Raw genomic sequence first — 27,794 nt, forward strand, 5'->3', positions numbered from 1 at the left:
GTAAAAGAGAAAGCTCCTTTAAAGTTTACTGATAATGCAACAGAGAAGGTTACTGAGGGTAATATGGTTAATGTGGCAAACAGATAAAGTGCCACATGTTAGGCTTTCTAGCTGTGTTGAAGCCTGTGCGACAAGAAGGGCAGTGGCAGCAGGGTAGGAAGTTGGCTGAGTGACAGAAGCAAAGTAGTGGCGTCAGAGACTCATAGAGGTTCACAGCATGGAAACAGGCCCTTCAGCCCAACGTATCCATGCCAGCCCCTTTTTTAAACCATTGCCACTCAGTCCGTCGAGTACACATGGCCTCTCCAACCATATCCTACCCTTTCTCAACAACCCAATACTTTTACCCCGCTAATGCCCCTCACCTGCACATCTTGAAACAAGAAGGGGCAATTTAGCATGGCCAAACCATCTAACCCGCCCATCTTTGGACTGTGTGAGGAAACCAGAGCAGCCAGAGGAAACCCACGCAGACAGTCTCTGGGGAGAATCTTCAAACTCCTGACAGACAGTCACCTAAGGTGGGAATGGAACCAGGTCCCTGGAGCTGTGAGGCAGCAATGCCACTGTGCCACCATGCCACCCCACTAGGGGCTAAGAGAAAGGGATACATTGAGATTGCCCAGAGCTCAGCCCAGGACCTTTACTTTTCTTGATCGATAATTGAATCATAGAATCCTACAATGCAGAAGAAGGCCATTTGGCCCATTGAGTCTACACTGACCACAATTCCCATAATCCCATGCATTTACTCTAGCTAGTTCCCCCGACACTAAGGTGCAATTTTACATGGCCAATCATAAGAACATAAGAACATAAGAACATAAGAAATAGGAGCAGGAGTAGGCCATCTAGCCCTTCGAGCCTGCCCCGCCATTCAATAAGATCATGGCTGATCTGTCGTGTCTCAGTTCCACCTTCCCGCCCTCTCCCCATAACCCTTAATCCCCTCTCTTATCAAAAACCCATCAACCCGCGTCTTAAAAATATTTAGCGAGGCAGCCTCCACCACTTCAACGGGCAGAGAATTCCAGAGATTCACCACCCTTTGAGTGAAGAAGTTCCTCCTCAACTCCGTTCTAAACCGCCCCCCCCTTTATCTTGAGGCTGTGCCCCCTAGTCCTACTGTCTTTTTTGAGCGGGAAGAGTCTCTCCACCTCTACCCTATCCATCCCATTCATCATCTTATACGTCTCAATGAGATCTCCCCTCATTCTTCTAAACTCTAACGAGTACAAGCCTAGTTTATTCAGCCTCTCCTCATAGCTCAACCCCCTCAACTCCGGTATCAGCCTAGTAAACCTCCTCTGCGCTCCCTCCAAGGCCAAAATATCTTTGCGCAGGTGCGGCGCCCAAAACTGCACACAGTACTCCAGCTGCGGCCTCACCAATGCCCTATACAGGGCATACTTAGCCCGCACATCTTTAGACTGTGGGGGGAAACCAGAGCACCGGAGGAAACCCCCGCAGACACAGGGAGAACGTGCAGACTCCACACAGTCAGTGACCCAAGCAGGGAATTGAACCCGGGTCCCTGGCGCTGTGAGGCAGCAGCACTAACCACTGTGCCTCTGTGTCGCCCTCAACATAAAACAACGTAATGACCAAGGCTGCAATTCTCTGGTCTCGTACACCCCACCACCATTGCGAGTAAGAACGGAGAATTGGGCCTTCTGCCAAATCTCCACTCACTGCGGTGGGACTGGAAAATGCTAGCCGTGGATGAGGTCGGAGAATTCCAGCCCTACACTTGGGTTCCAATTTGGGAATATTGTCAGCTGTGAGGAGGGCAGTGATGGTCTTCAAGGGGAATGGGAATGAGTGGACATGGTGCCGATTTTAACACAGGAAAGGGTGAAGGGATATAACTTGATATGAAGACTGGGGAGAGGCGGTATAAGATACAGGATAGGATGTTCCCTTTTCTTCATCGGTCTGTTTCATTTTACAGAGCACGCCTTTCTCAGAAAATGGCTCCTTCTCTCTGACCCCGACGACCTGGCTGCTGGGGCCAAAGGTTACCTGAAGGTCAATCTCATCGTGCTGGGAACTGGCGATGAAGCTCCCGTGAGTTCAGAACCTCTTTTCAATCAAATTTCGGTCGCTGATAATTTCTTCACAAAGAGCTGCGTTTACCCAGATGCCAGAGATGTGCTGGTTGGGTGGCACAGTGATTCACACTGCTGCCCCACAGGGCCAGGGACCTGAGTTCGATTCCCGGCTTGGGTCACTGTCTGCCCTGAGTCTGCATGTTCTCCCCATGTCTGCGTGGGTTTCCTCCGGGTGCTCCGGTTTCTTCCCACAGTCCGAAGATGTGCTGGTTAGGTGCATTGGCCGTGCTAAATGCCCACGCGGTGTACCCGAACAGGCACTGGAGTGTGGTGACTAGGGGATTTTCACAGTAACTTCATTGCGGTGTTAATGCTTGTCATACTAATAAATAAACTTGAAACGGTTGTGGTAGGTTCTGTGGCCTCTAGTTCAAGTCCAATGCGGCAAGTGATGGAAGGGACTTTAAATAAGTCTGATGTCAGAAAATTAACCTTTGAGAAGATGCTGTGGGCCGCTGTATTACAGACAAGTGACAGGCTTCAACTCCTGAGTGATATGCTACAGACAACTGCAGGGGTCCAGGGAAAAGGCCATTGAGTGGCACTAAGTCATGGTGCTCTCTTGGAGAGTCAGTGTAGACACGATGGGCTAAATGGCCTCCTTCTGTGCCATAACAATTCTATAATTCTGTAATACAAGTCTTGATTTGATTTGATTTATTATTGTCACGTGTGTGAGTATACAGTGAAAGGTATTGTTTCTTGCATGCTACGCAGACAAAACATACTGTTCGTAGAGTACACAGAGGAGATGGAAAGGGGAGGGTGCAGAATGTAGTGTTACAGTCAGAGCTGGTCTAACACTCACTCCCCTGCCTTATCATCATAACCCTTCGTTTCCCTAACTGACTGAAATCCTATCGTTCTCAGCCTTGAAAATGTTGAAGGATGCGGCCTCCTTGGGGAAAGAGTTCCAAAGATTTAGCACTCTGAGAGAAGAGGTTCTTCCTCCAATCCATCTGAAATGAGCACCCCCTTATTCTGCGACTGTGCCCTGTGGTCCCACACTCTCCCATGAATGGAAACATCCTCCCAGCATTTACCCTGTCTACCCGCCCCCCCCCCAGCCCCCACTCCCCCCCAAAGAATCCTCTGTGTTTCAATCATAACATCTCTTAATCTTCTGAACTCCAAGGAGTACAGACCCTACCTGTTCAATGTTTCCTCATACGGCAGTCCCTCCCTACCCAGGATCATCTTAATGAACCTCCTCTGTCGTGCCTCCAGTGGTAATATATCCTTCCTCAGATCAAAACTGGACACAGTATCCTCAGTGTGGCCTCACTAATTCTCGCTGGTGTGAGACCAGGCCAGCGAGCGGGGAAGCAGCTGTGAAGTCATGAAGTCAATTCTATGCAAGTCAGCTTTGTGCCCCTTTTGAGCTCGAAACTGATTCCGCCAGCAAAACACGTGCAACGCCATTCCGGGCGCAATCCCAGTTTTTTTGCCTCGTACATAATCTTACTGCGTCGCAGCGCTGATCGACTAAGATAGGTGGGAAGGGAGGCTTTTTTGAAAAACAGTTTATTTATTAGTGTCACAAGTAGGCTTACATTAACATCATTAAGTTAACTTCATTAACTTCACAGCAATGAAGTTACTGTGAAAATCCCCTAATCGCCACACTCCCGTGTCTGTTCAGGTACACTGAGGGAGAATTTATAGAACGTAGAACGCTACAGCACAAACAGGCCCTTCGGCCCACAAGTTGCGCCGATCATATCCATACCTACCAGGCCATAGAACTATCGGTAACTCCCAACCCCACTAAATCCCATATACTCATCCAGAAGTCTCTTAAAAGATCCCAGCGAGCTCGCCTCTACCACCGCCGACGGCAGCCGATTCCACTCACTCACCACCCTCTGAGTGAAAAACTTACCCCTGACATCTTCTCTGTACCTGCTCCCCAGCACCTTAAACCTGTGTCCTCTCGTAGCGACCATTTCAGCCCTGGGAAATAGCCTCTGAGAATCCACCCTATCTATTCCTCTCAACATCTTATAAACCTCTATCAGGTCGCCTCTCAACCTTCGTCTCTCCAGGGAGAAGAGACCGAGCTCCCTCAACCTATCCTCATAAGGCATGCTTCCCAATCCAGGCAACATCCTTGTAAATCTCCTCTGCACCCTCTCAATAGCTTCCACATCCTTCCTGTAGTGAGGTGACCAGAACTGCGCACAGTACTCCAAGTGGGGTCTGACAAGGGTCTTATATTTAGCACAGCCAATGCACATAACCAGCGCATCTTTCAGACTGTGGAAGGAAATCGGAGCACCCAGAGGAAATCCAAGCAGACATGGGGAGAACTTGCAGACTCCGCAACTCCACAGACTCCACCAAGCTGGGAATCGAACCTGGGCCCCTGGTGTGGTGAGGCAGCAGTGCTAACCATTGTGTCACCGTGTGAGTTTAATAAATGATCAATGCGAGGGCCATGAATTAAATCCGGGTCAACTGCTTGGAGGGCAGTTGTGCTCACCACTGTCCCACCATCGCTTGCAATGAGAGTACAAGTAGATATAGTGGGTGGATGGAAGTTAGGCAGATGGAGTATACTGTGGGAAAATGTCCACTTTGGCAGGAAGAACTGAAAAACAGTAGATTGTCTAATTGAAAGTGATTTCAGAACTTGTTAGTACAGAGGGATCTGAGTGTCCCAGGCCATGAATCACAATCTTCAGGAACAACAAATGATGAGGAAGGCAAACGGAACGTTGGTCAGTGCTGTATGTGTTACAGACAGATACAGGGGATTTTAAAGCATTTCAATCTTTCTGTTGCAGATGGAGAAGAAGGACGGTTCTGAAGATAAAGAGGACATCGAGGGGAACTTGCTTCGGCCCAGTGGAGTGTCTCTGAGAGGGGCCTATTTCACACTGAAGGTTTACAGAGCAGAGGACCTCCCACAGAGTATGTCTCAGCTCTTCCTCATGCGAAAGCTTGATTAGATCTAGAACTGGAATGCAGTCTCAGAAAGAATGATCTTTATCTTGTTTGTGTGATCAATGTCCCTCATCTGAACCCAATGCTTTGCTGTCACAGTTATCGCACGTTTTGATGAACTGCTGCTATTCCGGATTACTCAAGAGTGATTCTTTACAGCATGTTCCCAATGGGACACATCAACTATCCTGGGCGTGTTTGATGGGGACAGTGTAGAGGGACCTTAACTCTATATCTAACCCTGTGTTGTACCTGTCCTGGGAGTGTTTGATGGGGACAGTGTAGAGGGAGCTTTACTCTGTATCTAACCCCGTGCTGTACCTGTCCTGGGAGTGTTTGATGGGAACAGTGTAGAGGGACTTTTACTCTGTATCTAACCCTGTGCTGTACCTGTCCTGGGAGTGTTTGATGGGGGACAGTGTAGAGGGAGCTTTACTCTGTATCTAACCCCGTGCTGTACCTGTCCTGGGAGTGTTTGATGGGGACAGTGTAGAGGGAGCTTTACTCTGTATCTAACCCCGTGCTGTACCTGTCCTGGGAGTGTTTGATGGGGACAGTGTAGAGGGACTTTTACTCTGTATCTAACCCTGTGCTGTACCTGTCCTGGGAGTGTTTGATGGGGGACAGTGTAGAGGGAGCTTTGCTCTGTATCTAACCCCGTGTTGTACCTGTCCTGGGAGTGTTTGATGGGAGAGTGTAGAGGGAGGTTTACCCAGTTTTTAAGCAGTGCTTTAGCTGGCTGTTGACATTAAGCACAAAATGTAGAAATGCTTCTCCCTGATGAAAGAGCCGAATGTGATGAGAACGTATTAATCTACTGCATGCTGCCCAGTGGCTCAACGAGTTTCTTGTTTGCCCTAGTGACGTGTTTTCTCTGTCTGTTTGCCTAGTGGATGATGCTGTCATCGACAGCGTGAAACAGTTCTTTGGATTTGACAGCAGCAAGAAGAACCTCGTCGATCCTTTTGTGGAAGTGAACTTCGCTGGGAAGATGGTGAGATGATATGGCCTGTTATCTGAGGATTTGGGGGTGTTGTCACTGGGAACATATTTGGTTGAAATGGCCTGTTCTCTCGAGGGATATGGGTGTAGTTGTCGTGAAGATGGTGAGATGATATGACCTGTTCTATTGAGAGATATAGGTGTGTAGTAGCAATGATAATGTAGGGATGATATAGTCTGGTTTCTCAGGGATATGTGGGTCTGGTCACCAAGCGTTATATCACTGGGGGAACAAATAAACTCATTATCGGGTCTAACTTCCTGTGGGAATAATAAAATCATCCAAAATAAGAATAAAGAGAACAAAGGACAGCACAGGAACAGGCCCTTCAGCCCAGCAAGTCTGTGCTGGCACAGATGCCTCTCCAATCTAATATTTTCTTGCCTCTATGTGGTCCATATCACTCTATTCCCTGCCGATTCATGTATCTATCCAGATGCCTCTTGGATGTTGTTGTAGAATCTGCTATCCCCACCTCCTCCTGGAGCAAACCCATGCAGACACGGGGAGAATGTGCAGACTCCACTCAGACAGTGGCCTGGCCCAGGTTTTACGGATTATGAACAGGTTCAGCAGGGCCGATGGAGAGAAGACATTTCCACTTTGATATATACAGAGGGTAGTTTCTATCCAATCCAAGAAGGAATTTATGGAAAACCTCCCAACCTTTCTTAATCTTTCAGGTCTGCAGTAGAATTATTGAGAAGAATGCCAATCCCCAGTGGAATCAGAGCCTGGTATTGCCAATCAGGGTAAGGAAATGACCAGGAGAAATCAGTTTGTAATATAAATAATGGCAGTGTGGTGGGAAATTGCATTGGACAACATTGTGTTAGCGTGTAACTGGCTGAATGTATTAAAAACAATATCTCCTCTATATCCTACTGTATCCCAGTGTGTATATCCTCTATATCCCGCTGTATCCCAGTGTGTGTATCCTCTATATCCTACTGTATCCCAATGTGTGTATCCTCTATATCCTACTGTATCCCAATGTGTGTATCCTCTATATCCCGCTGTATCTCAGTGTGTGTATCCTCTATATCCTACTGTATCCCAGTGTGTGTACCCTCTATATCCTACTGTATCCCAGTGTGTGTATCCTCTATATCCCGCTGTATCTCTGTGTGTGTACCCTCTATATCCTGCTGTATCTCAGTGTGTGTACCCTCTATATCCTACTGTATCCCAGTGTGTGTATCCTCTATATCCCGCTGTATCTCAGTGTGTGTACCCTCTATATCCTGCTGTATTCCAGTGTTTTATCCTGTATATCCTGCTGTTTCTGAGTACGTGTTTCCTGTATATCCCACTGTTTTCTCTGGTTCCCACTCTTGCCCAGTGATTGGTATATTTCGATGCAGATTGAAAATCTCAGACCAGTGTGTGTTTTATTGACAGTTCCCCTCCATGTGCGAGAAGATGAGGATCCGTGTTATTGACTGGTGAGTCATTCCAGTTCCTGCAGCCCTGCTTCTGTAAGATTGACAGTGAGGATTAGATTCCATGTTAGGGCAGAGGCTCGATGAGCAGTGGAAGGGGATCACGTGTGTAGAGTCAATGATATTGTAGGATCATGGTATCAGTTAATAATTACAGCACAGGAGGAGGCCATTTGGCCCATTGAGCCCTGCTGGCTCTCTGCAGGAGCAATTCACCTTGTCCCACCCTGCCATTTACTTTTCTTTCCAATTCCCTTTCGAAAGCTAGGATTGGTCTGCCTCCAGCGTTGTCTCAGGCAGTGAGTTCCAGATTCTAACCGCTTACAGTGTAAAAGACTTCACCTCATACTGACGTTGACTCCTTTGCCAATTCCCTTGAATAGAATCAGAGAATCACACAGTGTTAAAGAGGCCCTTCGGCCCATCAAATCCGCACCGACAGGTGAGAAACACCTGAACTCCCACCTAATCCCCCCACCCCCGCCAGCACTTGTCCCACAGCCCTGAATGTTATGACATGCCAAGTGTTCATCCAGATACTTCTTAAAGGACGTGAGGCATCCCGCCTCCACCACCCTCCCAGGCAGCGCATTCCAGACCCTCACCACCCTCCGGGTAAAAAGACTTTTCCTCACGTCTCCCCTCAACCTCCTGCCCCTCACCTTGAACCCATGATCCCTTCGTGACTGACCCTTCAGCTAAGGGGAGCAGCTACTCCCTATCCACTCTGTCCTTGTCCCTCAAAATCTTATACACCTTGATCAGGCCTTCCCTGCTCCCGTGAAAATAACCCAAGCCTATCCAACCTCTCTTCATAACTTCAATATTCCATCCCAGGCAGCATCCTGGAGAATCTCCTCTGCACCCCCTCCAGTGCAATCACATCCTTCTGATAATGTGGCGACCAGAACTGCACACTGTGGCCTCACCAAAGTTCGATACAACTCCCTCATAGAACTCTACAGTGCAGAAAGAGGCCCTTCAGCCCATCGAGTCAGCACCGAACACAATCCCACCCAGGCCCCATATCCCTACATATTATACCCACTAATCCCCTCTAACCTACGCATCCTGGACGCTAAGGGGCAGTTTCTTAGCATGGCCAATCAACCTAACCCGCACATCTTTGGACTGTGGGAGGAAACCAGAGAAAACCCACGCAGGCATGAGGAGAATGTGCAAACTCCACACAGACAGTGACCCGAGCCGGGAATCGAACCCAGGACCCTGGAGCTGTGAAGCAGCAGTGCTAACCACCGTGCTACCGTGCCGCCCCACGACTTTGCTGATTTTGTAATCTGTGTCTCGGCTGGTACAGGCAAGTATCTTATATGCCTTTTTTGGGAGCAGTTTCCCCCTATCCACCCTATTTGGGCCCCTGTTGTTTAAAACACTTCTGTCAAATTGCCTCTCAATTCTCTTCTCCAAAGAAAATAATTTCAACTTCTCCAATTTACTCACGTAACTGCAATCCGTAGAATCATAGAATAGCTATAATGCAGAAATAGGCCATTCAGTCCATCTCTGTGCTGGTTGAAAAATAAGGGTTAAAGTTTATTTAGTAGTGTCACAAGTAGACTTACATCAACGCTGCAGTGCAGTTACTGTGAAAATCCTCCAGTAGCCACACGCCCGCACCCGTTCAGGTACACTGAGGGAGGAACTTGGTATGGCCAATGCACCTAACCAGCACATCTTTCAGACTGTGGGAGGACACTGGAGCATCTGGAGGAAACCCGCACAGACATGGGGAGAATGTGCAGACTTTGCACAGACAGTGATCCAAGCCGGGAATTGAACCCAGGTCCCTGGTGCTATGAGGCTGCAGTGCTAACCACTGTGCCACCCTTTAGCTGCCCATTCTTATCCCACCTTTCCTCACCTGGTTTGAACCCTTGCAGTACTTCCGGTGCAGATCCAGGTACCTTTACCTCTTCCCTGAAGACAGGAGGTTGTAAGACCATAAGATCATAAGACATAGGAGCAGAATTAGGCCAATCAGCCCATCGAGTCTACTCCGCCATTCAATCATGGCTGATATTTTTCCCATCCTCATCCTGCTGCCTTTACCCATAACACCTGATCCCCTTATTAATCAAGATCCTATCCAAGTCAGTCTTAAAGACACTCAACGACCTGGATTCCACAGCCTTCTGCGGCAAAGAGTTCCACAGATTCACCATTCTCTGAATGAAGAAATTCCTCCTCATCTCTGTTTTAAAGGGCCAACCCTTTAGTCTGAGGTCGTGCCCTCTGGGTCTAGTTTTTCCTACTAATGGAAACATCCTCTCCATGTCCACTCTATCCAGGCCTCACAGTATCCTGTAAGTTTCAATAAGATCCCTCTCTCATTCTTCTAAACTCCAACGATACGGATCCAGAGCGCTCAACCATTCCTCATTTGACGAGCTCTTAATTCCTGGGATCATTCTTGTGAACCGCCTCTGGACCCTTTCCAAGGCCAGCACATCCTTCCTTAGATTATGGGGCCCAAAATTGCTCACAATACTCCAAATGGGGTCAGACCAGAGCCTCGTACAGCCGCAGAAGTACATCCCTGCTCTTGTATTCCAGCCCTCTCCATGTGAATGCTAATATTGCATTTGCCTTCCAAACTGCTGGATGAATGTTAGTAGGGTGGTGACACAGGCATATGGGACACTTGCTTTTATCAATCGAGGCATAGATTACAATGGCAGGGATAGGTCATGTTGGAGTTGTGTAGAACTTTGGTGAGGTCACAGCTGGAATACTGTGTGCAGTTCTGGTCGTCACATTATAGGAAGGATGTGATTGCACTGGAAGTGGTGCAGAGGAGATTCTCCAGGATGCTGCCTGGGATGGAATATTTAAGTTATGAAGAGAGATTGGATAGGCTTGAGTTGGTTTCATTGGATCAGAGAAGACTCAGGGGCAACCTGATTGAGGTATACAAGATTATGAGGGACATGGACAGAGTGGATAAGGAGCAGCTGTTCCCCTTAGTTGAAGGGTTAGTCATGAGGGGACGTAGGTTCAAGGTAATGAGGGTAGGGCTGTGGATGCTGTCTACATGGACTTCAGTGACAAGGGCCCTCATGGCAAACTAGTGCAGAAGGTGAAGTCTAATGGGATCAGAAGTGAGTTGGCGAGGTGGATACAAAACTGGCTCAGTCAAAGAAGACAGAGGGTAGCAGTGGAAGGGTGTGTTTCTGAATGGAGGACTGTGACAAGCGGCATTCCTCAGGGATCAGTGCTGGGATCTTGGATGTTTGTAATATATATAAATGATTTGGAAGAAAATGTAACTGGATTGATTAGTAAATTTGTGGATGACACAAAGATTGGTGGATTTGTGGATAGCAATGAGGACCATCAGAGGATACAGCAGGATATAGAGCAATTGGAGACTCGGGTGGTGAGATGGCAGATGGAGTTTAATCTGGACAAATGTGAGGTAATGCATTTTGGAAGGTCTAATACAGATAGGAAATATACAGTAAATGGCAGAAGCCTTAAGAGTATTGATAGACAGAGGGATCTGGGTGTACAGGTACACAGATCACTGAAACTGGCAATGCAGCTGGAGAAGGTAGTCAGGAAGGCATACAGCATGCTTGCCTTCATCGGCCGGGGCACTGAGTTTAAAAATTGGCAAGTCATGTTGCAGCTTTATGGAACCTTAGTTAGGCCGCACTTGGAATATAATGTTCAATTCTGGTCACAATACTACCAAAAGGATGTGGAGGCTTTGGAGAGGGTACAGAAAAGATTTACCAGGATGTTGCCTGGTATGGAGGGCATTAACTATGAGGATAGGTTGGACAAACTTGATTTGTTCTCACTGGAGCGACGGAGGTTGAGGGGGAGACCTGATAGAAGTCTACAAGATTATGAGAGGACAGAGTGGATAGTCAGAAGCTTTTTCCCAGGGTGGAAGAGTCAATTACTAGGGGGCACAGGTTTAAGGTGCGAGGGGCAAGGATTAAAGGAGATGTACAAGGTAGATTTTTTACACAGAGAGCAGTGGGTACCTGGAACTCGTTTCCGGGGAATGTTGTGGAAGCGGATATGGTAGTGACTTTTAAGCGGTGTCTTGACAAGTACATGAATACGACGGGAATAGAGGGATGTGGTCCCCGGAAGGGTAGGGGGTTTTAGTTAAGCCAGGCAGCATGGTCGGTGCAGGCTTGGAGGGCAGGAGGTTTAGGGGGATGTGAGGAAAATTTTAGCAGCATTTAAGAGACATCTGGATGGGTACATGAATAGGGAGGAAATAGAGAGTTACAGACCAAGTAAGAGCGAAGGATTTGTTTCACTAGGACATCATGCTCAGCACAGGCTTGGAGGGCCGAAGGGCCTGTTCCTGGGCTGCACTTTTCTTTGTTCTTTGTTTGCTCTTTGAAAAACATTTTTATCCAGAGGGTGGTGACGGTCTGGAATGCGCTGCCTGAGAGGGTGATGGAGGTGGGATGCCTCACGTCCATTAAAAGGGAGCTGAATGAACACTGGGCATGTCATAACATTCAGGGCTATCGGCCAAGCGCTAGCAGACTGGGATTAGGTGGGAGTTCAGGTGTTTCTAACATGTCAGTGCAAACTTGATGGGCTGAAGGGCCTCTTCTGCGCTGTGTGGTTCCGTGATTCTAGAACCATTCTCGTGAACCCTTTTAGCTCCCTCTCCAAAGCTGTCACTTCCACCCCATTGTCTGGTGCCCCGAGCTTGGCACAATGTTTTAGCTGAAGCTGAAACAATATCTTGGAAAGCTTTGTCATAACCTCTTCACGTTGACACCCCTTGTCACTATCTCTAAAGCCCAGGATCCCATGTGTGATTATAAACATTTCCTGAACCTGCCTGGCCACCATGAATAATTTGGCAGAATGGTAGAGTGTACGTGGGCTGCGGGAGAAGATTATTTGAGTTTGGTTTGGTCCATCAAACCTTGCATCTTTTGTAGGGGAGGTGGTGGCAAATTGGTACTGTCACTAGACTAGTAGTCCAGAGACCCACGGTAGTGCTCCAGGGACCTGGGTTCAAATCCCACCATGGCTGATGGTGAAATTTGAATGAATTAAGAATCTGGAATTTAAAGTCTAAATGACCCTTTGTCAATTGTTGCCTCTTTAGGGAAGGAAATCTGCTGTCCTTACCTGGTCTGGCCTGCGTGTGATCCAGAGCCACAGCAATGTAGTTGACCTAGCATGCTACTCAGTTCAAGGGCAGTTGGGCTATAAATTCTGCCCTAGCCAGCGATGCCCACATTACCATGAATGAATAAGAATGTTTGCTTATTATTCCTGAATCTCGCACTCCGATGTTAGTGATTTGGGTCTGCGGTGGTCTGTTGGTTATGGGTGACTATTGTTGATGTGCTTTGCCTCATCAGGGATCGATTAACACAGAATGACGTGATTGGCACAACTTACTTATGCATGTCCAAAATCTCTGCCCCAGGAGGAGAGATTGAAGGTAAGTGGTGGCCACGGTAACTTAAACTTTGGTGATGGTTAGGGTAGGTTAGAAGTATAGCAATGCTGAAGGAGGATTGGTATTTGACATTGGAATACTAGTTTGAAGTTCCTGAATGGTGATGGTAGGGTTTCTGTCAGGGTTATACCAGGCCGTACTTCTGGAATGGTTATGATAGCTTGTAAATTGAAGGGCAGCACGGTGGCACAGTGGTTAGCACAGCTGCCTCATCGCGCCAGGGACCTGGGTTCGATTCCCGGCTTCAGTCACTGTCTGCGTGGAGTCTGCATGTTCTCCCTGTGTCTGCATGGGTTTCCTCTGGGTGCTCCAGTTTCCTCCCACAGTCCAAAGATGTGCGGATTAGGGTGACTGGCCCTGCTAAATTGTCTCTAGTTTCAGGGGGGGTTAGCAGGGTAAATGTGTGCAGTTACGGGAATAGGACCAGGGTGGGATTTGATGGGCCGAGCAGCCTCCTTCTGTACTGCAGGGATTGTACGATGTACAGTAATTGTTATGGTGAGGAGAAGTCTAGATTATGGCAGGATGAAGTTTATCGCAGGTTGAGGTTCAGTGACAGTCACGTTAGATCCAAGCTCCGTGATGGTTATAGCAGGTTAGTGATAGTGATTGAAGTTGAGCACTGGTTATGGTGAGCTGGAGATCAGCGAACATTCGGGCAGGTTTAATAATGGCTAAATAATGGCTTAGAATGCAATGATAGTGATAGTGGGTTGAAGTTTAGTAATGATACAAGCGTTGTTGGAATGATTTACACTGTTCACATCGATTCAACTGTCACGACAGAGACTAGCGACAGTTTGTTATTGTGTTTTCTGTACTCGCTTTCCTGCGTCTCTCAACAATTCTTCCAAACAGACTCTGGGCTTCCCTCACTTGGAGCAGTGTTTGGACAACCTCTGACCAGCTGAATAGCATCTCGACAGCGCAGAAGGTGGCCCTTTGGCCCATCGAGCCTGACCGACCACAAACTCACCCAGGTTCTATCCCCATAACGCCACTTACCCCGATAGGCCCTCTGATGCTAAGGTTCAATTTAACATGGCAAGTCAACCTAATCCGCACATCCTTCAAATGATTAGAATCCATAGAATCTCTTCAGTGCTGAAGGAGGCCATTTAGCCCATTGAGTCTGTACCGACAGCAATCCCACCCAGGCCCTAACCCCGTAACCCCACATATTACCCTGCTCGTCCCCCTGACACAAAGAGGCAATTTATTTTATGAAGTTTATTTATTTACACGTAGGCTGACGTTAACACCGCAATGAAGTTACTGTGAAAATTCCCTAGTTGCCATTCCCCGGCGCCTGTTCGGGTACACTGGGGGAGAATTTAGCATGGACAATCCACCTGACCCACACATCTTTGGACTGTGGGTCCAAACTGGAGCATCCGGAGGAAACCCACGCAGACACGGGGAGAACGTGCAGACTCTGCACATCGTGTCCCAAACCGGGAATCGAACCTGGGTCCCTGGCACTGTGCCACTTTGCCTCCTCAAGAGCCCTGCACTGATAGTCATGGACAATAGACAGGGAGGATCTTCAGCCCAACATACCTCTGCTATCTCTTTGAAACAGTGATTGAATCAATCCCACTCCCCTGCTCTGCCCCCACGATCATGCCTGTTTCGTTGAAACTAAATTTCGATTTATCTTCACTTCAGATCTATATCTAATTCCCTTTTGAAACTGATTCTTGCTTTCACTACCTCTTCAGGCAGTGTGTGCCTGACCGTAACACTTTACATCAAAATTCACATTGTCTCCCCACCCCCACCGATCCTGGGGTTCTCTCGCGGGGTTTTCAAATTTCGCTGTTCTCTGGTTACTAACCCACCTGCTACTACAAAGTTTTTTTCCTTTCTATCCACTCTAAACCCCTCATCATTTTGAACACCTCTCAAGTGCTCCCCTTAATCTTCCCTGGTGTAAAAATAAGGGGGGGGGGTGCAGTTTAGATCGGAGTTGAGGAGGAACTTCTTCACTCAAAGGGTGGTGAATCTCTGGAATTCTCTGCCCGTTGAAGTGGTGGAGGCTGCCTCGCTAAATATATTTAAGTCACGGGTAGATAGATTTCTGATAGACAAGGGAATTAAGGGTTATGGGGAGAGAGCGGGAAAGTGGAACTGATCCACTTCAGATCAGCCATGATCTTATTGAATGGCGGGGCAGGCTTGAAGGGCTAGATGGCCTACTCCTGCTCCTATTTCTTATGTTCTTATGTAAAGAGAACATTTCGATCCAGGGGCCCTGCTCTGCCTGTCTCACAGATAAGGGCAGATTTTAAAGTTTATTTATTAGTGTCACTAGCAGGCAAACAAAGAACAATACAGCACAGGAACAGGCCCTTTGGCCCTCCAAGCCTGCACCTATCATGTGCTCCTAACTAGACCATCCGTTTGTATCCCTCTATTCCCAGTCTGTTCATGAGGCTATCTAGATAGGGGGCAATTTAGAACGGAGTTGAGGAGGAACTTCTTCACTCAAAGGGTGGTGAATCTCTGGAATTCTCTGCCCGTTGAAGTGGTGGAGGCTGCCTCGCTAAATATATTTAAGTCACGGGTAGATAGGTTTCTGATAGACAAGGGAATTAAGGGTTATGGGGAGAGAGCGGGAAAGTGGGACTAATCCACTTCAGATCAGCCATGATCTTATTGAATGGCGGGGCAGGCTCGAAGGGCTAGATGGCCTACTCCTGCTCCTATTTCTTATGTTCTTAGATAAGTCTTAAATGATCCTAGCGTGTCTGCCTCAACCACCTTGCTTGCTAGTGCATCCCAGGCCCCTACCACCCTCTGTGTAAAAAACGTCCCCCGCATATCTGTATTGAACCTTGCGCCCACCCCCCCACACCTTGAACTTGTGCCCCCTTGTGTTTATCATTTCTGACTTACATTACATTTCAGGCTTACATTAACGCTGCAATGAAGTTACTTGAAAATCCCCGAGTCGCCAGATTCCAGTACCTGATTGGGTTTACTGAGGGAGAATTTAGCACAGCCTGTGCACCTATCCAGCACGTCTTTCAGATTCCGGGAGGAAACCGGAGCACCCGGAGAACACCCGCACAGATATGGGGAGAACATGCAGGCTCCACGCAGTCACTGAGCCAAGCTGGGAATCGAACCCTGGTCCCTGGCACTGTGAGGCAGCAGTGCTAACCACCGTGCAACCGTGCTTGGTGAATATCTGGAAATCACATTGAACACCGAATTCCCATAGGAATCTAGCAAATATTCTTTTCCAGACATCAATGTAACTGGAAAAGGATATACACACAGATCAGATAGCTGGTGTTACGATCTTAGTTGATGTTGTAACGGGACAGGAAGATCCCAGAATAGAACTCTGGCTCAAAAAGTCATAACTTTTACTATCTTCATCAAAACTGGAGGAAGAGAGTCACAGGATCTCTAATTAGTGTTCACAACAAGAGAAACATTCACTAAACATGGAAAAACTGATTTGCTCTCCCTCAGCTTAACGTTTACACCCAGGTTTTAACATTACACATAACATTTGTTAAAGTTAATTTATTAGTGTCGCAACTAGGTTGACATTAACACTGCAATGAACTTACTGTGAAAATTCCCTAGTCGCCACACTCCGGTGCCTGTTCAGGGACACTGAGGGAGAATTTAGCATGGTCAGCACACCTAACCAGCAGCTCTTTGGAGTGTGGGAGGAAACCCACACACACACACGGGGAGAATGTGCAAACTTCACACAGACAGTGACCCGAACTGGGAATTGAACCTGGGTCCCTGGTGCTGTGAGGCAGCAGTGCTAATCACTGTGCCACTCCATGCCACTCTCAATCACCAACATGAAAACTGGACCTGGTTAATATCACATTGTGGGATCTTGCTGGACATAAATTGGCTGCTGCGTTTTCTACACTGTCAACAGTGACGTTGGCAGTAAAGCATTTTGGGATGTCCTGAGCTTGCGGAAGGTGCTATACAAATGCATGTTCATTCTTCCTCTTCCACCAACAAGACCATTACTCTGGCCCAGTTAACACATCGCTCCTTCCTGTATCTTAATTTACTGAGCCCTAACCCTAATGCTGCTTGGAAGACAGATAGCCTTTGGAGGTTTACTTGGAAAGGGATTAAATACAAAAGCCAGGATGATCCTAAACATTTTGCTACGTACAACGCACCTCAGGAAAGATATGTTGACCGTGGAGGGTGAACAGGATGCCTCCATCAGTGAGAATCCAGAGCTCCTATTCTGAGATGTGATGCGTACTGAGTGTAACAGACTTGGGAGAACATGTGAATTTAGAGTCATACTCTGGAATTTTACCATCCTGTCCGCTCTGATTCCCATGGTGGGCAAGGGGCAGACAATGGAAAGGTCTGTTGACCTTGGGCAGGATTTTACAGTTTCGGGAATGAGCGAGGCTGGAACATCCCACCCACAGAGTCATAGAGATTTCCAAGCCTGGAAACAGGCCCTTCGGCCCAACTCATCCATACTAACCAGTTTCCTAAACTCAGCTAGCCCTGTGTTTGGCCCACATCCCTCTGAACCTTTCCTATCTGTGTCCCTGTCCAAATGCCTTTTAAATGTAATTGTACCCGCCTCTACCACCTCCTCTGGCAACTCATTCCACACACCCTCTGTGTGAAAAAGTTACCCCTTGGGTCCCTTTTAAATCTTTCCCTTCTCACCTTAAACCTATGCCCTCTAGTTTTATGCCCTCTGTGGTTAGCACTGCTGCGTCAGAGCGCCAGGGATCCGGTTTTGATCCCCGGCTTGGGTTACTGTCTATGCGGAGTTTGCACGTTCTCCCCATGTCTGCGTGGGTTTCCTCTGGGTGCTCTGGCTTCACCCTGAAAGACATGCTGGTTAGGTGCAATGGCCATGCTAAATTCTCTCTCAGTGTACCTGAGCAGGCACTGGAGTGTGGCAACTAGGGGATTTTCACAGTAACTTCATTGCAGTGTTAATGTAAACCTACTTGTGATACTATAAGTAAAGAAAATAGTTTGGAACTCCCCTACTCAGGGAAAAAGACCTTGGCTATTCACCTTATTTATGCCCCTCATGATTTTATAAACCTTTATAAGGACACCTCTCATCCTCCTGTTCCCAGGCAGTCCCAGTAACATCCGTGTAGATCTTATTTGCATCCTTTCCAGTTTAATAAAATGTTGCAGCTGTATAAGGTGCTGGTGAGGCCACACCTGGAGTACTGTGTACAGTTTTGGTCTCCTTACTTGAGAAAGGATATACTGGCACTGGAGGGGGTGCAGAGGAGATTCATTAGATTGTTTCCGGAGTTGAGAGGGTTGGCTTATGAGGAGAGACTGAGTAGACTGGGGCTATACTCATTGGAATTCAGAAGAATGAGGGGAGAACATAAGAACATAAGAACATAAGAAATAGGAGCAGGAGTAGGCCATCTAGCCCTTCGAGCCTGCCCCGCCATTCAATAAGATCATGGCTGATCTGTCGTGGCTCAGTTCCACTTTCCCGCCCTCTCCCCATAACCCTTAATCCCCTCTCTTATCAAGAACCCATCAACCCGCTTCTTAAAAATATTTAGCGAGGCAGCCTCCACCACTTCAACGGGCAGAGAATTCCAGAGATTCACCACCCTTTGAGTGAAGAAGTTCCTCCTCAACTCCGTTCTAAACCGCCTCCCCTTTATCTTGAGGCTGTGCCCCCTAGTCCTACTGTCTTTTTTGAGCGGGAAGAGTCTCTCCACCTCTACCCTATCCATCCCATTCATCATCTTATACGTCTCAATGAGATCTCCCCTCATTCTTCTAAACTCTAACGAGTACAAGCCTAGTTTATTCAGCCTCTCCTCATAGCTCAATCCCCTCAACTCCGGTATCAGCCTAGTAAACCTCCTCTGCACTCCCTCCAGGGCCAAAATATCCTTGCGCAGGTGCGGCGCCCAAAACTGCACACAGTACTCCAGCTGCGGCCTCACCAATGCCCTATACAGCTGCAGCAAGAGAAACATATAAGATTATGAAAGGAAATAGATAAGATAGAAGCAAGGAAGTTGTTTCCACTGGCACGTGAAACCAGAACTAGGGGACACAGCCTCAAAATAAGGGGAAGCAGATTTAGGACTGAGTTGAGGAGGAACTTCTTCACACAAAGGGTTGTGAATCTGTGGAATTCCCTGCCCAGTGAAGCAGTTGAGGCTCCCTCATTGAATGATTTTTAAGGCAAGGATAGATAAATTTTTGAGCAGTAAAGGAATTAAGTGTTATGGTGAGTGGGTGGGTAAGTGGAACTGAGTCCACAAAAAGATCAGCCATGATCTTATTGAATGGTGGAGCAGGCTCGAGGGGCCAGATGGCCGACTCCTGCTCCTAGTCCTTATGTTCTTGTGACACCAGACAGTGTACAGAGATCTCCCTAAGAGTGAGAGAGAGAGAGACTGAGAGACACCAGTCACTGTACAGAAATGTCCCTATACAAGAGGCACTGAGGGACACCAGTCAGTGTACAGAGATCTCCCTGTGAGAGGGACTGAGAGACACCAGTCAGTGTACTGAGATCCCCCTGTGAGAGGGACTGAGAGACACCAGTCAGTGTACAGAGATCTGCCTGTACATAAGAACATAAGAAATAGGAGCAGGAGTAGGCCATCTAGCCCTTCGAGCCTGCCCTGCCATTCAATAAGATCATGGCTGATCTGTTGTGGCTCAGTTCCACTTTCCCGCCCTCTCCCCATAACCCTTAATCCCCTTGCCTATCAAAAACCCATCAACCCGCATCTTAAATATATTTAGCGAGGCAGCCTCCACCACTTCAACGGGCAGAGAATTCCAGAGATTCACCACCCTTTGAGTGAAGAAGTTCCTCCTCAACTCTGTTCTAAACCGCCCCCCCTTTATCTTGAGGCTGTGCCCTCTAGCCCTACTGTCCTTTTTGAGCGGGAAGAGTCTCTCCACCTCTATCCTATCCATCCCATTCATCATCTTATACGTCTCAATGAGATCTCCCCTCATTCTTCTAAACTCTTAACGAGTACAAGCCCAGTTTATTCAGCAAAGAGGGACTGAGAGACACCAGTCAGTGTACAGAGATCTCCCTCAGAGAGTTAGCCAAGAGACACCAGATAGATTTAACATTAATAATTGATTGGGCAACAGTTGTGATTTGCTGAATCAGCTTCTGCTGATCTTTGTGTGTGAAAGTCTTTCCTTATTTCATTCTGGAAAAATCTACCTCTAATGTTTAGACCATGACCCCTAATTATAAATTCCCCAACCAGTGGGAAATCGATATATCTCGATCTAGCTGATTAGTTTCCCTTGAAACATCCTTTCAATATCTGTATTCCAGGGAATCTGATGAAGATTCTGCAACGTCTCCTTGGAATTTAACCCTTGGTCGCCAGACGTTTTGTTAAATCTATATTGCGTTCCTGCCCAGGCTCACACCTCCTTCCTCGCTCTCCCTCGTCTCTCTCTCTCTCCCCATTGTGTTCTCTTCCTCACACACTGCTAACTGTCTCCATTTCTTTCCCATCTCTTTGTGCTTCAGATATTTCCCCCGTGGTTTCCGAAACCATCAGCGGCTGTAGGTTTTGCTGAATGATTTTCTATGTTTAGTGATTTGATTTTGGGGTGCTGTTTATTTTTTGCACTGCTTCCAGTAGCTTAGCTCGGAATGGCAGGGAGATGTCACGGCGATGTTTGCGTGACGCTTTGCTGGACATTTTCTTTTCTGAGACGTGGGCATTTGCTTTGGCTGCACAACACACACTGGCTTCCCAAATCCGACGCAAGATCAGAAGCTCCGCTCCCTCCCAGTTCCTGACCGGCTTTTCTCCACCTCACTCATCACCGTCTGTTTGTGCATCCCAGTGACGCTCCGGGATTAGGTGGGCGTCAATAGGAAACCCAATCAAAGCAAAGGTTGCAAACAAGGGAAGGGGTGGAGGGTACTGCCAGTGTGGCAGGAAGAGGGAGGGAATGCTGAGAATTTGGGTAGAGTGGCCTTACTGAACCATCTATCTCCTTGCTCCACCTGTAGCCTGCTGGTGGACAGCTAATAAAGGAATTTGACAATGCTTAACCATAAATAGGTCCCATACAGTAACCACTGACTTGGAACTTGTTTGATGGGGCAGTGCAGAGTTCCTACCACAAACTGATATTAAGACAAGACTAGAACCTAACTCAGGGAGTTCAGTGAAGAGGGAGTCTCATCCCTATGAAGGTCGTTTAAATACATTATTATTCCTCTTCTAATGCATTCTCCTCGGCCCTGAGGATGCGAAGGGGTAATATTTAACCTCAGTAGGAAGTACAGGTCTGGCTGCCAGTCCAATTGAATTATTTCAAGGGCCGTTGTCCCATCTGCAGGACAAGGCCTCAAGTGTACGCAGCATGTTTGACACTGTTTAAGGCATAGACCCAACCTAACCCAACCCTCTCCCAACGGCAAAGTGTTGGAAGAGTTTCAGAAGTTCAAGTCGAACCATTGATCAAAGGTACAGCTCCCATAAGTCACAGTGTATTCTATTCTGGCCATCATAGTCAGTGGAGATGTCCTCTATCCCTTTAAAACACAGGAACAAGAGCAGGTCTGAATCTGGGAATTCTACTGTGAGCGACTCACCTCCTGACTTCCCATCTGCAAGGCACCAGTCAGGAGTGTGAGGGAATACTCTCCACTTGCCTGGATAAGTGCAGCTCCAACAACACTCAAGAAGATTGGCATCATTCGGGACCAGGCAGTCCATTTGATTGGCACCACATTCACTCCCTCCATTACCGATGTACGGTGGCAGCCGTGTGTACCATCTACAAGATGCACTGCAGGAACTCACGAAGGTTCCTGAGGCAGCACCTTCAAAACCCATGACCACTTCCATCCAGAAGGACAAGGGCAGCAGCAGATACATGGGAACACCACCCCCTGGAGTCTCCCCTCCAAGCCGCTCGCCATCCTGATTTGGAAGTATATCACTGTTCCTTCACTTTGTGGTTGGCCATTCTTGGCCAATCATAGGATCTCTGCGGTGCAGAAGGAGGTTATTTGGCCCATCGTGTCTGCATTGACTGTCCAAAAGAGCATCTTATCCAGTCCCGTTCTGTCTTCATAACACTGTGCATTTACATGGTCAATCCACCTAACCCTCACACCTTTGGATTGTGGGAGGAAACTGGAGCACCAAGGGATACCAAGGGGCAATTTGGCATGGCCAATCCACATACGCTGTGGATCTTTGGACTGTGGGGGGAAAACCGGAGCACCCGGAGAAAACCCACGCAGACACGGGGAGAACATGCAAGCTGCACACAGACAGATAGCCAAGCTGGAATTGAACCTGGGTCCGTGGCGCTGCGGGGCAGCAGTGCTAACCACTGTGTCACTGCACCGCATAAATCTGCTGTGTCCTATGATCATTACAAATTTGACAAACACTCAATCTTGCTTTCTGCTGCATGTGCCCAAAATCAATAAATCATAAAATCTCTAAGAGTCTTGTATATGTCTAGACGCTTCAGTGAGGACAATCAGTGACTTGCCAATGGGAAACTCTGGAATTAGACTGAATTTGGAGCACAGAAACACAACAGTTCGCCCAGCTGACCATTGCTGGCCCTTGAGCTCCACATGAGCTGTGGTGGCATGGTGACACAGTGGTCAGCACTGCTGCTTCACAGTGCCAGGGACCCAGGTTCAATTCTGGCCTCGGGTCACTGTCTGTGCGGAGTCTGCATGATTTCCCCATGCCAGCGTGGGTTTCCTCCGGTTGCTCTAATTTCCTCCCACAGTCCGAAAGATGTGCAGGTTAGGCTAGTTGGCCATGCTAAATTGATGCTCGTGTCAGGGGATTAGCAGGGTAAATATGTGGGGTTATAGGAATAGGGCATGGATGGGATTGTGGTCGGTGCAGGCTTGATGGGCCGAATGGCCACCTACTGCACTGAATGGATTCTATGATTCTGAGAGCCTCCTCTGACCTTACTTCGTCTGTTAGCATCAACATAACCTTCGAAACATTGACCCTAGAAGCCGATGGATAGCTCCAGCAAGATGAATGATGACTGTTGGGTTACACTTGTGTGCTACCCCATGACCACTTGCTAGAGAATTGATACAGGACAGTCCCATTGATTAGAGTAAGAGGAGACAATGGGGTGTAAAACAGTGCCTGAGATTTTCCAGTTCCGCCTTGGCAGGACTTGCTGTGGGAGGGTCAGTGGCCAAGCCAGAAGTCCGTTCACTTTCACCGGAGTGAAAAATCCAGGCAGTGGGCAGGGGTGTAAAATCCCTCCCAATGTTACTGTCACAAGAGCAAGTTCAACCCCATCCATCAAAGCTTTTGTTTGAGCTCAGGACCAAGCTCACCACATTCATCTGGTTACAGCGATGGTCTTCCCTCCAATTAGACATGACCTGCAGCTACCTGGCCAAATGGAATGGTGCGATGAGGAAAGAATGGATCATCTCAATCCTAGTTTCACCTCCTCACAGTAGAACAGCAATGCATTCAAAATGAGAAATCCATTGATTCATTTTGACAGATAGTCCCAGCCACACTCCATCTCTGAACTGATTGACACCTTCCAGTTTGTGTTGTGTGATGGCTACACTTTGGTCTTTTCTCATTGCATGTGGTCTGAGGAAGCTTGGTGTTGGTGCTATTGGTATTTGGAATGCTGTTGGGAATTGTGGTGGGAATGATATTGGAGTTGGGAATGTTATTGGAAATCATGTTGTTATTGGGAATGATATTGGGAATGGTATTGGTGTTGGGAATGCTGTTGGAAATGATGATGGCATTGGGAATGATGTTGGGAATTTGTATTGGTGTTGGGAATATGTTGGGAATCGTGTTGTTATTGGGAATGATGTTGGGAATTTGTATTGGTGTTGGGAATGCTGTTGGGAATCATGTTATTATTAGAAATGTATTGGTTCTGGGAATTCAGTTGGGAATTCTTTTGGGAATGATACTGGGAATTGTTTTTGTGTTGGGAATTCTATTGGGAATGATACTGGGAGTAGTATTGGTGTTGGGGATGTGATTAGGAATTGTGTCATTATTGGGAATGATATTGGGAATGATGGAATTTAATCCGGACAAATACGAGTTGATGCATTTTGGTTGATCCAATTCAAGTGGGAGTTATAAAACAAATGGCAGAACCATCAGGAGCATAGACACACAGAGAGATCTGGGAGTACAGGCCCACAGATCCTTAAAAGTGGCAGCACAGGTGGGAAAGGTGGTGAAGAAAGCACATGGCATGCTTACCTTCATCTGACGGGGTGCCACATATAAAAGTTGGCAAATTATGTCACAGTTACATAAAATGTTGGTTAAGCCACATTTAGAATACTGTGTTCAATTCTGGTCATCACACTGCCAGAAGGATGTGGAGGCTTTGGAGAAAGTACAGAAAAGGTTTACCAGGATGTTGCCTGGTATGGAGGGTATTAGCTATGAGGAGAGGTTGAATAAACTGGGATTGTTCTCCCTGGTAACCTCTTTTCTGATACCAGCTTTTTATTCCAGATAATTTATTTTCCAAACTCAAACTCTCAAACAATGATGCATTTTGTATTCACCATGTAGAATATTCACGCTGCGGCAGTGAAGGAATGGCGATATACTTCCTAGTAAGAAGTCTCACAACACCAGGTTTAAGTCCAACCAGTTGATTTGATAGTAATTCCACAAGCTTTCGGAAATGGTGTTCCTTTGTCAGGTGTGTGGAAGGTTCTAGGATATATTTCCTAGTCAGGATGGTGAGTGACTTGGTGGGCGGGGGGAGCCTCCAGGTGGTAGTGTTATCAGGTATCTGCTATTCTTGTCCTTCGAGATGGTCAAGGTTTTAGTTGGTGCTGTCGAAGGAATCTTGGTGAGTTTCTACAGTGTGCCTTGTAGATGGTGCACACGGCTGCCACTGTGCGTCGGTGGTGGAGAGAGTGAATGTTTGTGGATGGCAGGGGGATCAACTAATGGGTAGCTTTGACCTGGATGGTGTTGAGCTTTTTGACTGTTCCTGGAGCTGCAACCTTCCAGGCAAGTGGGGAGTATTCCATCACACTCCTGACTTGTGTCTTGTAGATGGTGGACAGGCTTTGGGGAGTCAGGAGATGAAGAACTTGCTGGAAGTGTATGTGGTCAGTCCAGTTCAGTTCCTCATCAATGGTGACTCCTAGGCTGTGGATGGTTGGAGATTCAATGATGGGAAGGCATTTGAACGCCAAAAAAGAGGTGGTTAAACTGAGAGCTGTGAATGGGACCCGAGACTGCAAACTTTAGTAAAGATCGCCACTTCTGACCTACCCTGAGGAACTCCTGCAGTGATATCCTGGTCCTGAGATGATTGACCTCCCATCACCGTAGCCATCCTCCAACCAGCAGAGAGTTTTGCTGTTGATTGCTATTGATTTAACTTTTCTAGGGCTCTTTGATGCCACACTTAGTCAACTCCCATCAAATCAATCACAAAAATTGGAACGTAAAGGGGGGGTCAGTAATGGTGACCATGAAACTATGATCGATTGTGTAAAAACCCATTGGGTTCGCTAATGGGAAGGAAATCTGCCATCCTTACCCGGTCTGGCCTACATGTGACTCCAGACTCACAGCAATCTGGTTGACTCTCAGCTGCCCTCTGAAATGGCCTAGCTGCACAGTTCAAGGGCAATTACAGATGGGCAATAAATATCCGGTCTTGTCAGTGATGCCCACATCTCATGAAAACATACATTTTTATAAAGCTACCTAGATGCCCAGAACATTCACCCTCACCTCACCTCTTGAGTGCAGCTCTTTTGTCCATGTTTAGACCAAAGTTGTAATGATGTCAGGAGCTGAGTGACCCGAGCAGAACCCAAACTGTGCGAGTTATTGCTATTGGTAATATTGTCGATGACCCCTTTACTGATTGGGATTAGGCTGTTCGTATGGAATTGTGATTGGGTGGCTGGGGTGACAGGTTATGTGGGGAGGGGAGGGTGATGGAACCATTGTGATTGCATGGTGGGAAATTTGCAATGAGGGCAACCAAGCGTGAGGGGGTGGTGTTGGATTTGGGATTGGGTTGGGGGTTTTGCCAAAGTTCTGACCCAAATTAATGTTCTCCTCTGCCTCTTCCTTGTGTTTCTTCTCCGGCTCCCTCCACAGTTGATGATGGCCTGGGATACCTCCCAACCTTTGGGCCCTGCTTTGTGAACCTGTACGGAAGTCCCCGAGAGTTCACCGGCTTCCCGGACCCTTATGTCGACATGAACCTTGGCAAGGTATGGAGAGCGCGCGCGCTGGTTCTTCCTGTAGCCTGAAAAGCTGACGCGAAGCCTCTGAGGGCAGCGTGGTGGCTCCCAATGGAAAGTCAGGGCGGGATTTTCCAGCTGCACTCGCCCCAAAACTGGAAAGTCCCATCCAAGGTCAATGGATCTTTGCGTGGGGTCCGTGTCCCGCCTGCTACAATTCCTGTGGCAGTCAGGATGGGAAAACTCCCCCTCAACATCCAATTCTCTTTTAATATCATGAAGCAAAGGGGTGGCACAGAGGTGAGCGCTGATGCCTCACAGCGCCAGGGACCTGGGTTCGATTCCCGTCTTGGGTCACTGTCTGTGTGGAGTCTGCATGTTCTCCCCGTGTCTGCACAGGTTTTCTTCCACACTCCAAAGATGTGTGGGTTAGGTGGATTGGCCGTGCTAAATTGTCCCTTAGTGTTGGGGGACTAACTAGGATAAATGCATGGGGTTATGGGGATAGGGCCTGGGCGGGATTGCGATCAGTGCAGACTCAAGGGGCTGAATGGCCTCCTCCTTCTGCACTGTAGGGATTCTATGATGATCCCAAGATTTAAAGGTGAAAGTTCAAATGTCAAAGTGCGGGCATATCAATAATAAGGGAAAAGCTTCTTTCATTTAGCAGATTGTCACATCCTTAGGGCTTCCCATAGTACTGTTCAATCATTAGTAACACAGCCACCAATTTGTACACAGCAAGCTCCCACAAGCAGCAATGTGATAACGAGCCTGTTTCTCAGGCTTTGATTGAGGGATAAACGGCCAGCACACTGGGAGAGCTTCCCTGCTCTTCTGCGGGATAGCATCATGGGATCATATCCAGGTCAACCCAGAGGGCAGACACAGTTTAACCTCACATCGAAAACATCGCCTGCCACGTCCCGGGACTGCTACAGTCTGACCTTGACCTTTAGATCAGGTGACCAAAGATGTGGTCAAATACAGAGGGGAGGGGGGGAGTTTTTCTACCCCCAACGGTAGGTTTTCCAGAGGAGACCCGCCATTGGCTGGCCATCGAATCTTCCAGTCCCGCCGAAGGCAATGGCATCTTCCATGGGATGGAAACCATATCAGCCACGATTGAAGACCGGGTGGGCCAAATGGTCTAATTCTGCCCCCATATCTCATGGTCTTACAGCTCGTGGCCAGGATGCCAGGGAACTGACCAGCCAATGGCGAGCTTTCTCTGCCGCTGGAAAACCTGCGCCGTCGGGATTGTTGCGTCTCCCCGTGTGGATCATTTACATCAAAGTTCAGCCACCTCCAAGCACAGGCTTCTCCACCTGAGCAAATTCTTTTAACATCTCCTTCACACTCTGTCCCTTCACCCTATCCTTCTCCCTGCCCCATCGCTCCCAGTCTTACTGATACTATTCCAGAGTGGGCTCCTTTCGAATTTCCCTCGAAGCATTACTTTCTCTCAACCCTCCCGCCCCCTCCCCCCATCCTCGATGGTTTGGCGTCAAGCCTCATCACTCCCTCTCTGGCTCCTCCATGTTGAGGGGGGGTTTTCAAAGTCAGCCGACGGATAGTTGAACTGTTGGATCAGTCAACT

General features: G+C 47.7%; 1 protein-coding gene across 5 annotated transcripts in view; it reads left to right on the top strand.

Moving 5' to 3' along the window:
* dysf (dysferlin, limb girdle muscular dystrophy 2B (autosomal recessive)) overlaps nucleotides 1–27,794 on the top strand; it is a 284,564-nt gene that overhangs the window by 108,367 nt on the left and 148,403 nt on the right. For 3 of the 5 annotated variants that reach the window (XM_080191726.1, XM_080191963.1, XM_080191788.1), the window contains exons 11-18: nucleotides 1,952–2,067; nucleotides 4,898–5,024; nucleotides 5,948–6,051; nucleotides 6,744–6,812; nucleotides 7,462–7,505; nucleotides 12,872–12,954; nucleotides 20,498–20,533; nucleotides 26,109–26,224. In XM_080191726.1, coding sequence (XP_080047852.1) covers nucleotides 1,952–2,067; nucleotides 4,898–5,024; nucleotides 5,948–6,051; nucleotides 6,744–6,812; nucleotides 7,462–7,505; nucleotides 12,872–12,954; nucleotides 20,498–20,533; nucleotides 26,109–26,224 — 695 coding nt within the window. The remainder of the gene's footprint in view (nucleotides 1–1,951; nucleotides 2,068–4,897; nucleotides 5,025–5,947; nucleotides 6,052–6,743; nucleotides 6,813–7,461; nucleotides 7,506–12,871; nucleotides 12,955–20,497; nucleotides 20,534–26,108; nucleotides 26,225–27,794) is intronic. The other 2 variants (XM_080191806.1, XM_080191882.1) reach the window with 1 other exon arrangement.

This window comes from Carcharhinus amblyrhynchos, chromosome 1, assembly GCF_965287045.1.
Source record: "Carcharhinus amblyrhynchos chromosome 1, sCarAmb.v2.hapA, whole genome shotgun sequence".
Classification (NCBI taxonomy): domain Eukaryota; kingdom Metazoa; phylum Chordata; class Chondrichthyes; order Carcharhiniformes; family Carcharhinidae; genus Carcharhinus; species Carcharhinus amblyrhynchos.